The sequence below is a fragment of the Triticum aestivum genome, chromosome 6B, assembly GCF_018294505.1.
Source record: "Triticum aestivum cultivar Chinese Spring chromosome 6B, IWGSC CS RefSeq v2.1, whole genome shotgun sequence".
Classification (NCBI taxonomy): domain Eukaryota; kingdom Viridiplantae; phylum Streptophyta; class Magnoliopsida; order Poales; family Poaceae; genus Triticum; species Triticum aestivum.
The window spans coordinates 737,430-749,423 of record NC_057810.1 but is presented as its reverse complement, the minus strand read 5'-3'; the positions used below and the strand labels follow the sequence as shown (position 1 = coordinate 749,423).

The 11,994-nt window shown below is 45.6% G+C and overlaps 1 protein-coding gene across 1 annotated transcript; it reads left to right on the top strand.

The window, feature by feature from the left end:
- The first annotated feature begins 1,600 nt into the window (after positions 1 to 1,600).
- LOC123134874 (methionine gamma-lyase-like) lies at positions 1,601 to 3,111 on the top strand. The gene is made up of 2 exons (XM_044554029.1): positions 1,601 to 2,378; positions 2,522 to 3,111. The coding sequence occupies exons 1-2, from the start codon at positions 1,601 to 1,603 to the stop codon at positions 3,109 to 3,111; spliced, it is 1,368 nt and encodes a 455-aa protein (XP_044409964.1).
- Positions 3,112 to 11,994: the final 8,883 nt, after the last annotated feature.

Genomic DNA, 11,994 nt, shown 5'->3' with positions numbered 1-11,994 from the left:
AAGCCTGGTTCAGGGGCTACTGAGGGAGTCCTGGATTAAGGGATCCTCGGACAGCCGGACTATATACTTTGGCCGGACTGTTGGACTATGAAGATACAAGATTGAAGACTTCGTCCCATGTCTGGATAGGACTCTCCTTTGCATGGAAGGCAAGCTTGGCAATTCGGATATGTAGATCTCCTTCTCTGTAACCGACTCTGTGTAACCCTAGCCCCCTCCGGTGTCTATATAAACCGGAGGGTTTGGTCCGTAGGACAACAACAATCATAATCATAGGCTAGCTTCTAGGGTTTAGCCTCTACGATCTCGTGCTAGATCAACTCTTGTAATACTCATATCATGAAGATCAATCAAGCAGGAAGTAGGGTATTACCTCCATCGAGAGGGCCCGAACCTGGGTAAACATTGTGTCCCCCGCCTCATGTTACCATTAGCATTAGACGCACAGTTCGGGACCCACTACCCGAGATCCGTCGGTTTTGGCACCGACAGTGGGTGATGGTGGAGCAACAGGCACTGAGCTCGCGGATGAACCTGTAGCCCGCGAGGAGGACGTTGGCGCGGGAGGTCGACACGATGGAGAAGGTCGCACAGGGGCTACCCAGCGTCCGGCCATGGTGTTTGCGGCCATGAGACACGCAGCTCACATCACGATGTATGAGGCGCGGGCAAGGAGAGATAGGATTTCCAGCCGGCAAGCTCTGATGGCGCGGCAAATGCAGGCAACATGGGAGGGCGGAGTCGTGGAGATGGGGATCGAGCGGGGCTCTCTCCTAGCGGCGCGAGGTGGATTAGACGAGGGGGAGTGGGGGAATCGAGAGAGAGTGGAGGGGATCGGGCTAGGTAAGGGGATTAGGAGTGGATGACGGTGGGCCTTTGGCAGGCTAGATAGGTTGTGCACTACTGATGTTGTTCTCTCTCTCTCTCTAAATTCCTTTCGTAGAAATTAGAAAAGGAAGAAGAAAAAGAGAAGGATGGAAAAGAAATGGCTAGGGTGCGTGGAAACTGTTGAAACTTTTAATGTAGATCTGAAGATTTATACTTAGCTCAACGAAAGAAGTTTCACCGAATATGGAAGAGTTGAATTCAAACTCACAAGTTAGGGCACACAGGACGGACTAAAAAATATGTGTTTCGCGTCCTACCTTATAAATTGTCCTTTTTTCTAGGGGTTATAAATTCTCCTTTTGATTACACATTTTCTGGTATATAAATTATTGCAACGTCACTTATTTAATTTATTGGGTTAGAATGGGTGTTTCTTTCCTTTTTTCCCGTTACAATGCACGGCTTTTTGCTAGTAAGAAATAAAAACGAAAATCTGCAAACGAAAATTTACACGGATCTCAATGGATGATCTCATGAACACAGCATCAAACTCATAGTAAGACTTAGCAAGACTGCTTAAATAGTGATGCATGCATGCGTAGCTTGCAATAGCACGTGTTATTGACGTACGTGAAAGGTTCACCAACTCCCAGCCAGATGGTGAATTGGTGATGATCACAGTGCCCTCCTACAAATATACACCGGCCGGCCATACCCCTGAACACGTAGGGTCAGATTTACAAACTGCAAACACGTCCATCCCCAAATCCCAATGGCTCATGTTCTCGCTACGGCACAGCCCCTCGCCCTCCTCAAGCGGCCACCACCACCAAAGGCCAGCTTCGTCGATGGCAACGACAAGGGACCCAAAGCCCGTCACGGGGAGTCCGAGTCGGACCCGGCGGTGGGTCTAGCCGTGGCGCGTCACGAGTTCGGCGAGCATGGCGGCGTGAACATGTCCATTGAGGCCTCAGCCACGTTCACAGTCATGGAGCCGGAGATCCTACGCCGGCTCTTCACAGGGGAGCTAGGCCCGGAGCGCGACCAACTGTACATCTACAGCCGCCACTTCAACCCGACGGTGCTAGCTCTGGGCCGGCAGATGGCGGCCTTGGAGGGGACCGAGGCCGCCTACTGCACGGCGTCCGGCATGTCGGCCATCTCGTCCGTGCTGATGCAGCTGGTGGGCGCTGGCGGGCACGTGGTGGCATCGCGGTGTTTGTACGGCGGAACCCATGCCCTGCTGTCCCAATTCCTGCCGCGCACCTCTGGCGTGCACACGACGTTCGTGGACATGGACGACGAGGTGGCCGTACGCTCGGCCATGAAGCCAGGGGAGACGCGGGTGGTGTTCGTCGAGACTATGTCGAACCCAACACTTGCCGTTGCCGACATCCCGATGTTGGCGCGTTTGGCGTGCGAGGCCGGGGCCAAGCTGGTGGTGGACAACACCTTCACCCCAGTCGTCGTCTCGCCCGCGCGGCTAGGCGCTGACGTCGTCGTCCACAGCATGTCAAAGTTCATCAGCGGATGCGCCGATATAATCGCCGGTAAGGATGGATCGATGCCCATCCCGTACTCGATCTCAAAGTCATACAATTATAGTAATATGCATGCAATACAAGCGTACACCTTAGTAAACATAGGACATAGGCTTCACCTTAGTGAAGCTATTGACGGAGTTGAATTCCAGGTGCGATCTGCGGTCCAGCGAGCCTGGTGAAAGCGATGATGGACCTGCAGGACGGTGCACTGATGCTCCTGGGCCCCACAATGAACGCAAAGGTGGCGTCCGAGCTTGCCGGGCGTCTTCCTCACCTGCCGCTACGAATGCAAGAGCACTCGCGCCGCGCCGCCGAGTTCGCCACTCGGATGCGCCTCCTGGGCCTCCAGGTTAGGTACCCTGGCCTTCCGGACCACCCGCACCACGACCGGCTGTCCGCCATGGGCAACCCGGGTTACGGCGCCGGCGGGATGCTGTGCGTGGACATGGGCACCGAAGAGAGGGCCAACAGCCTCATGTACCACCTCCAGAACACCACCCAGTTCGGCCTCATGGCCGTTAGCCTCGGCTACTACCAGACGCTCATGTCTTGCTCCGGGAACAGCACCAGCAGTGAGATGGCGCCCGACGACCGCGCCCGCGCCGGCATCTCTCCGGGCCTCATTCGCATGTCCATTGGGTACAATGGCACCCTGGACCAGCGCTGGGCGCAATTCGAGCGCGCCGTCACCCTTATGAAACAGGAGACTCCCAGCGCTTCCGCAAGCAAGCTCATATGACAGTTTTCCCCGCTACACTCCGCACGTCATTTGTGTAATTTGTTCCCCTAACATATGTTCTGCATACAAGTAGACCTTTTAATTTGCTATCATAACAGTTATAATTTGTTCCGTTGTCGTCAGTAGTGCTGTCAAATTCCTTATTATGATGGGGGTAACCTTTGTGTACTCGGATTATTTCATGTACCAGGCTCTTATCTCTACTAGATAGGAAGTGTGGCGTGCTGCATGCCCCGCCTGCCTAACCCGGTAATAGAGAATGTGTATCTCAACCCGGTAACAGCTATAACTTGCCCTCAGTCACATAACAATGGTAGTATATCCCATGTTTTAATAGAGAATATACATAGCAATTACACTTCCATACTTCATATAATGCGACACTTATCCTTATGGTTGTTCATATCAATAATCCAACACCCAAAAGAAACATCCAACACCATTGCTCAAGCCCATCATTTCAGTCTCCCATTATAAAAATAAACTCAGAGATTGCACAAGTTGTTCATAACAGTACAAATACAACATGAATAACACATCATGTTCCAAATCCGTCATTCATTTTATAAAATGGGTAACAATGTGACATGATCATGGGGTGCTGAATAAGGAAATGCGAGACAAAAACAAAACCGGTAACAAGGATAACTTGGTATTGTGATCATGTTGTTGCTTCGCAAGGATACTGATAAAAGTCACACCTGGGTTTATTAGCTATCATGAACCAAATGGAAATGTATCGGCAATAAAAGTCTCGCCTGGGTTTTATAACATTGTGTATGTGGGAATCAGTATTGGTGTCCTGATCCAGGTATTGATTATTGACCGGAAGATTTTCCGGGTCATGTCTACATATTACTGAACTTGTATGGTCACACACTTAATGTTTAGTGGTTTGATGCAAAACTAGAAAATAAAGGAGAATATGAGAACAGTTTTGTAATACCTCGCACGCAGCAGAGCCATGGCGCCGACACCCCAGGCAAGCCAATAAAAAGTGCCCCCTTGGCCTCGAACTCCCTCGCTCATTCCTGTCCGCTCTCTCTTCCTCACACGCAAAACCCCCCACCCAAACCCCACTAACTACTTAGTGAAGGCGTCATTTGTTAGTTGCAAGGGGCTGGTGAGCTAGCTACCAACTATATGGCAGAGAGCAAGACAAGAGACTACCTTTTGCAGATTTAAAATCAGGAGCATCTTCAAGTTGTGACACTTAACATCCAATCCCGGATAGACTAATAAATCTCTTGCTCACTCACGCACCTACTCCTACAAAGAAAATGACCCGGTGTACGATGTAGTCAGTAGTAACTCAGGTTGCATTAGTTAATTAGTAAGTTAGAAGGGGCAGCCTAGCTAGCTTAGCAGAGAAGCGACCTCAAGTGGCAGTGGTGCCCGCGCTGGAGTTACTGTTCACTCGCAAACCCGGTTATTCCTTCGTGCTGGACTCACCACCAGTGACAACGCGCCATGGTTGCCATTCATGTACAGCCCGGGCAATACCTTCACGTTGGAATCACCACCGGCGACGACTCCCGTGAGGTCGATGACTGAAATATAACTGGGGTTGTCGCCCATGCGCAACCCCCGGTGCATCCTCCACGTGAGAAGACAACGTACTGGGGCCGCCGTCCATTCGCTGTCCCTGCTGCACCCTCCGCCGTCTATTCCCTCAGCAACATCATCATGAACGGGACTCGACGGCACATGTCGTTCAACTCACTCGGCGCACTCTGGCCACAATACCTAGCTAGTCACTCGCGTCGGGCTCAACCGAAGCCGAAGATGTCACCATCGGTAATGCCTGGGCAAGGCTTCGCAGCATTGCAAAGCTTTGCTCGCTGCCATTTTGCCGGTCCATGCAGGCGCCATGGGCCCACTGAGACTCGGCGACACGTGTTGTTCGACACACTGTCAGTGGTGCGTCATTTGACATGTCAGCACGCCTTGTCGTAACCGTGAGGCGACGATTTCGTTAGCAGCGGAGGTGGCGCTCTGGGCCGCTTCGACGCGCTAGTCGTCCAACTTGCCCCTATTATGGAGTTTGCCAAGGCAGGGCTCCGTTTACACCTCACCTCACACTGAGCTCGTCCAAGGCGTGGAGACATCTACACCGCACCCGTCGCGGAGCTTGCCTAAAGGCGCTTGCCTTCTACATGGCCTCTCAGCAAGCCTGAGGCCGGCATGCTTCGTGGACCGTGGTCGATACGGAGCTCACCTAAAGTCGGGAATCTTCTACACCATCTCGAAGCTCGCCCGAGGCGGAGCGCCGTCAACCACCATCGACATGGAGCTTGCCCCAAGCGGCGCACTGTCTACCACTAGCATCGACATTGAGCTTGCCCCGAGCGGAGCTCGGTCTATGCCGCCGTCGGCAAGGAGCTTGCGCTAATTGGGGCTCAGTCTACGCCACCGTGGACACGGATCCAGTTACATATTTTGTTTCACTGGGTTTACAGTTTTATTTTGTTATCCCTAAACAATGTGTGTGTTTTCGTTTTTCTCTTTCATTTTCTTCTTTCCTTTTCTTTCATTTGTTTCCCTTTCTTTTTCATTTTTTCCTTTTTCTCTTTCTTTTTTTCTTTTCGAACTTGTTTTCCATTTTAAGAAATATTCATGATTTTGTTTATTTTTTTTAAATTTCATACACTTTTGAACTTTTTATAATGTTGCTCATAATTTCACAAAATGTTCATTTTCAAGTTTCTTCATAAATGTAAATAATTTATGGAATGTGCAAAAAATAGTTTTTCTAAAATTATTCAAAATCTTAAAAATGTTTAAGTTTTCACATATGTCCCAAAACTACAACATTGTACACATTTCGAATAAAAATCTTGAATTTACAAACTTATTCAGTTTCCAAAAAATTGTTCTCAAATTTTCATAAATGTTCAACTTTATAAAAATTGTTCAAAATCCGTAAGAAAGTTATGTTTCCATTATTTTATAAGTTTAAAAAATGTACTCAATTAAAGAAAATTTTCTTGATTTCTGAAAAACCGTTCAGAATGTCAAAAATGTTCCTGATTTTAAGTTTTTTCTCAAAAATAGAAAAATGTTTGGGAATTTCAGAAAATGTTCGTGCTCTCGAAAATATGTTCAGAATTTCAAAAATGTTCCCATTAATTAGTCTTATACGTTAAACTAAATGTGTTCGGAATTTTAAATATTGTTTCTGTCAAATGGACATGTTTTAGAAAAAAATAGTTTTGATGGTTTCTTCGTGTTGTTCAAAGAATTGTCAGATTTTCTAACATTAATCGTTTTAAAAAATTCTTCACCATTCACAAGAAAAAATCTTCACAATTTCCAATAATTGCACGGATTCTGCATTGTGCTTAGTTCATAATGTGACGTGCTCAATATTAATCACCAACACTTGCCACCGGTCCAACGGAGAAGACGAGCTGCTTCGGACCGTCGGGTTTCAGGGCGTTTCCGGTTAGGACCCTTCGTCAGTCCGACGTGGCGGGCGTTTTGCACCGGAGCCAAAACGGACTGAATTGCCTGTTCATTTCCTATAGAGATTTCATGTCCAGCCAAACGCCTGCACTGCCAGCTGAATATGAATTCAGCTTCCTGAGTCCGGTCACAGGATGGAATGGTAGTTTTGCCAATTTGACTTTTTAAAGTTTTTCAAGTTCACAAAGATGAATGCAGCACCAAACTGGAAGGGTGATTCGAACCCGCGAGCCACGTTACGTAGAGTAGATGGGCTGGCCACTGGACCAGGAGCATTGCTGTGTTAAAACCAAGCGTAAATAATTTATGTTGAGGCACACAATTTGAAACCTTGGGCACAAATATCTTCATGGTGCCACCAGAAAGAAAAAGCTTGAAAGAATGAAACAAACTAAAGCAACAAAGCATCCAGGATCTTGTGCAGTAATTTTCTTGCTTGCGGTTCATCAGGCTGTTTTTGCGCTGTTGTCCATGCTAAAAAAAAGGCTGGTTTCTCTTCTGAATAGCCAGTATTATCAATCAGGGCATCATTTGGACAGAGGGTTTACTTTCTTGCTGCTCAGCCCCATCGATACGAAACAATCCAAACTAGTGATGGAATCTGTAGTGCTCACCCCTTTTAAAAATCCCCTATTTCAAATTGTGTAGCTAATACAATTGTAGGACATGAGAACTTGAAATTATACATTTCCAAATATTATAATAAACATTTTGGAGCGCCCGAAGAAAGTTTCGTATCTCTTGATGAGAGTGTGATCGGGAACATACCGCAACTCAACTTAGAAGAGAATGAGGTGTTGTCTGCCCCATTCACTTAGAAAGAGGTGTTCGATGCTATACCGCAAATGAAGTATAATAAAGCTCCCGGGCCAAATGGGTTTCCGGCGGAACTTTATCAAAAATGCTGGCATATTATAAAGAGAGATCTTCTTCCTATGTTCCATGATTTGTTCAAAGGCCACTTAAATTTGTTTCACCTCAATTTTGGAACAATAATGTTGTTGCCAAAGAAGGTGGAAGTTGTTTGCATTGAGCAGTTTAGATCGATATGTCTTCTCAATGTAAGCTTTAAGATCTTTACAAAGGTTGGCACGAATAGGTTGACACAGATAGCCCATTCGGTTGTGCAACCCACTCAAACTGTTTTCATGCCAAGACGATAAATCCTAGAAGGGGTGGTCGTCTTACATGAAACATTACTCGAAATCCATTCCAAGAAACTAGATGGGGTTTTCTTCTAAGTGGATTTTGAAAAAGCATATGATAATGTCAAATGACCCTTCCTACAGCAAGCCTTACGTATGAAGAGGTTCAACGAAGCCTGGAGATCTCAGGTGGATTCATTCATACAGAAAGGCAGTGTCGGGATAAAGGTCAATGATGACACAGGTCATTATTTCCAGACACATAAGGGGTTGCGACAGGGGGACTCCATGTCTCCTGTGCTGTTTAACATTGTAGCGGATATGTGGCAGTACTTATTAGTCGGGCTAAAGAGAGTGGCCAAGTAGGAGGTCTCATTCCCCATCTTGTAGAGGGGGGCGTCTCCGTCCTACAATAGGCAGATGATACTATTATTTTCATGGAACACGATCTTGCAAAAGCTAGGAATATTAAGCTTATTTTATGCCTTTTTGAGCAACTGTCTGGGCTCAAAATCAATTTCAATAAAAGCAAATTGTTCTGCTTTTGGAGAGCTAAAGAGGAACAGGACAATTACATAAACTTGTTCGGTTGTGAAATGGGATCCTTACCGTTCAGTTATCTAGGGATCCCAATTCATCATAGATGGTTAAAGAACAAAGAATCGAAATGTATTGAAGATAGATTTGAAAAAAGATTAAGAAGCTGGAAGGGCAAGCCAATGTCTTGCAGAGGGCGGCTGGTGTTAATTAACTCGGTTTTGACGAGTTTGACGATGTTCCTCCTATCTTTCTTTGAAGTACCGGCGGGGGTACGGAAAAGATTAGAATTTTACAGATCACGATTCTTCTGGCAAAGCGATGAGGCCAAGAAGAAATATAGACCGGCTAGATGGGATATCATGTATAGACCAAAATACTAGGGTGGATTAGGGATCGAGAATTTAGAGGTCAAGAATAGATGTTTTCTTAGCAAATGGCTATACAGACTATCGACTGAGACCGAAGGCATGTGGGTACAAATCTTGCAGAATAAATACCTACATACTAAGACTTTGGCCTAGGTGAATGCAAGGCCAACGGACTGACCCTTTTGGAAAGGATTAATGAAGACAAAAGTAACTTTCTTCCAGCGGGTGAAGTTCCTAATTGGTAGTGGTACCACTACTAGATTCTGGGAGCACACATGGCTAGGGGAGACGCCTCTAGCTTTACAATACCCTTCTGCATATAGTATTGTGCAACGTAAAGAGGATTATGTAGTCGCAGTCTTAAACTCGATACCACTTAACATCTAATTTAGGAGATCTCTTGTAGGGGAACGTTGGAATGCTTGGTTACACCTAGCCCGTAGGTTGATGGGTGTTCAACTTTCAGACAAGCCAGATAAAATTAGTTGGAAGTTAACCACGAATTGATTATTCTCTGTGAAATCTATGTATTTAAACTTAATTGATTCCGGGCCATTGTCGAGGTCTTTACACATATGAAAGATTAAAGTTCCTCTCTGAATCAAGATCTTTATGTGGTTCGTCCACACAAGAGTCATCTTGACCAAAGATAATCTGATGAAAAGGAATTGGGTTGGTAATCCCAGGTGCTGTTTTGGCGATCAAAACGAAACAATTAAACACCTTTTTCTCGAGTGTCCACTTGCAAAATTGTTATGACGATCCATTCATATAGATTTTAACGTTCATCCTCCAATGAGTATAAACACATTATTTGGGACGTGGCTTAATGGAGTAGACGTACACATAGCTAAACATATTCGTATAGGGATATGTGCATTACTATGGGCTATATGAAACACTAGAAATGATATGATTTTTAATGGGACAACATTCACTAATTTTTTGCAGGTTATCTACAAAGCTACAACCTGGATCCGTATGTGGTCGTTACTCACGTATGCAGACAATAGGAAGCCTATGGTTATTGGGTGCAACCGCTGGGAGACGGTAGCAGGGGCTATCTTCAGCCGATTTGGATGGCGAGCTAATAATAGGCTAGGTGTGTATGCATCGTAACATGTTCTTTATCGCCGGTTGTGGCGTTTTCTTGCCGGATGTGGCGCTTTACAGATTTATTTACTCTTTTTTGCTCGGATTTTTAGCTGCATTGGATTGTAAGACTTCATTACGCTTTCTAATAATACCGCTCTCTGCATCGACTGATGCAGAGAGCGGAGGTAATCGTCCTTAAAAAAAAGTCAACTACATGCATGGGTAACTGCAAACTGCATGTAGCATCTTCCATCTCAAGTAGGCACATAGATATAAACTAGATAATACCCCGCGCCTTGCTGCGGCATTCATAGTGCAAGCAATTCGGATTAAAAAACATAATTAAAATATAATATCAATAATAGACGTACATGTATATATACATTAGATGATCATATAAGTTCACAATTAGAAGAAAAGGGTATAGAGGTAGAAATATTCGTATTCAATCAAAAAACATAAGCTTATAAACTCTTAGTTAAGTTACGTTTAATATGGAGACTACATATGGAGATTTAATCAACGTGTCAAACGCCTTCAGATGATTATCTGAGCATTACAAAAAAAAAGAAATACATGATAGTATATATATAAGTTAACGAACATAATTCCATGTATAAATATATAGCAATCAAGTGTCTTCGCTCTGCGTACTTCATTAAAATGCTACAGTATTTACCATTAATAGACACCCATGTGCTGGAAAATAGCCACCCCAAGTCTAAATTAGATCTGCATGAACAAAAATAGCCATCAAGTCTAAATGGGAACTGCAAGAATTTTACGAATTGCATGTGTTAACACAATCTAGTTAGGATTCAGAATGGCAGGTGCATGTGTCAGTTCAATTGAAAAAAAAGTTGAGACTTTTTTAGGTGGGGGATCTGATCTGAACTAACCTGATACATGAGAGGGTTCCAGATTCGTCCCATCTAGCTTCATGCGCATATTGACTTCCATATGGCTGACCTTAAAAATCAAAAACTAAACTCACCATGGAGATAGGTGTCGTAGAGAAGCTGGAGAAGACCAAAGGGATGGCTCACCGATGGCTGTTGAGATTAAGATCGGAGCACATTCAAGGCCACCCAGCTACAGTGGAGAAAATGAACATGGAATACCTCCGCTGATTAATGCTGAGAGCATCTCGCCTCTTGTAGTTCTAGCAAAAAAGCTCGCCTCCTGTAGTTGCCCTTTCGTCACCGTAGTCTGAAGCTGGGTGCAAACCCATCGCCCAGGCCAAGCCAGGTCCAGAGTCCAATCTCCAAGCGACCGGTCCGGTTCCGGCGCAATCGAGCGAAACCAACCTCACCAGCGGCGTCGGAGATATCTTGGCCAGAAGAGACAGAGATGGAGGGGACGAGGACGCATCCGGCTCGACGATGCAGGGCACTATACCAGCAACTCGAACACAACCCGATAGAATACCGATAAGCCGTGGCCGTGGAGGCCAGCCAGACCGGCGGTCGTGCCAAAGAATATCGGTAGCCATCCGCCGCAGCGCCGGGCCCTGCTGTAGACAAGGAAAATATTGGTATTTGAGGGAGTGATGGGTCGTCGTTTAATGAGCCCGTGATTTATGGCTGAAAACGGATGAAGGTGAATGGATCGTCATGTGTTCGCTTCCTTCCAGAGGAATCAGTGGTTTACGGTGTACCGCTGGAAAGCTAGATGCCACGTACTGCCGTGTTGGAGTCAACCGTGAGGCGCAGTTGCAAAATTGCTTGGGCTGCCGATTAAACCATGCACGCACGCGATGGATGAGCGTGGGACGGCAGCGGTCCTTGGTCAGATACGTACGCTAATAATGACAGGATGACATGGCATCATGCATGTTAAGAATTAGAATCATCTGAGCGATGAGGTGGCATAAAGCTGATGTGGATAGTGTGCATGTTGAGATAATTGATAGTAGTGGGGATCAACTTCTTAAGAATGTAAGATACACATACGATGAAGACCACGACAATAGCGCTACACTAATTCTTTTTTACTGGAGTTTGAAATTGTCAAACCTACAATTTCCAGGTAATTCGTCTGGAAGTGTGAAATGCCTTCGCTGGTTATTGTTAACTGGCATCTTACACATCCACCATACACATAGAAAGAAACAAGTACCATGGCATCTACCAGCGGATGTACTGGATATGTATGTAAAGAGTCGATCTGCTACTCCTTCTAAAGTGAACTTCAGTAACATGCATGTATAAGATGGATTGGTACATGGTCTATCTAGTTATGTACTCCTTCTGTTCATAAATATTAGATGT

Coding starts and splice junctions, on each gene's coding strand:
- LOC123134874 (XM_044554029.1), top strand. CDS start 1,601: ATGGCTCATGTTCTCGCTACGGCACAGCCCCTCGCCCTCCTCAAGCGG. Junction 2,379..2,521: donor ATGCGCCGATATAATCGCCG/GTAAGGATGGAT, acceptor GTTGAATTCCAG/GTGCGATCTGCGGTCCAGCG.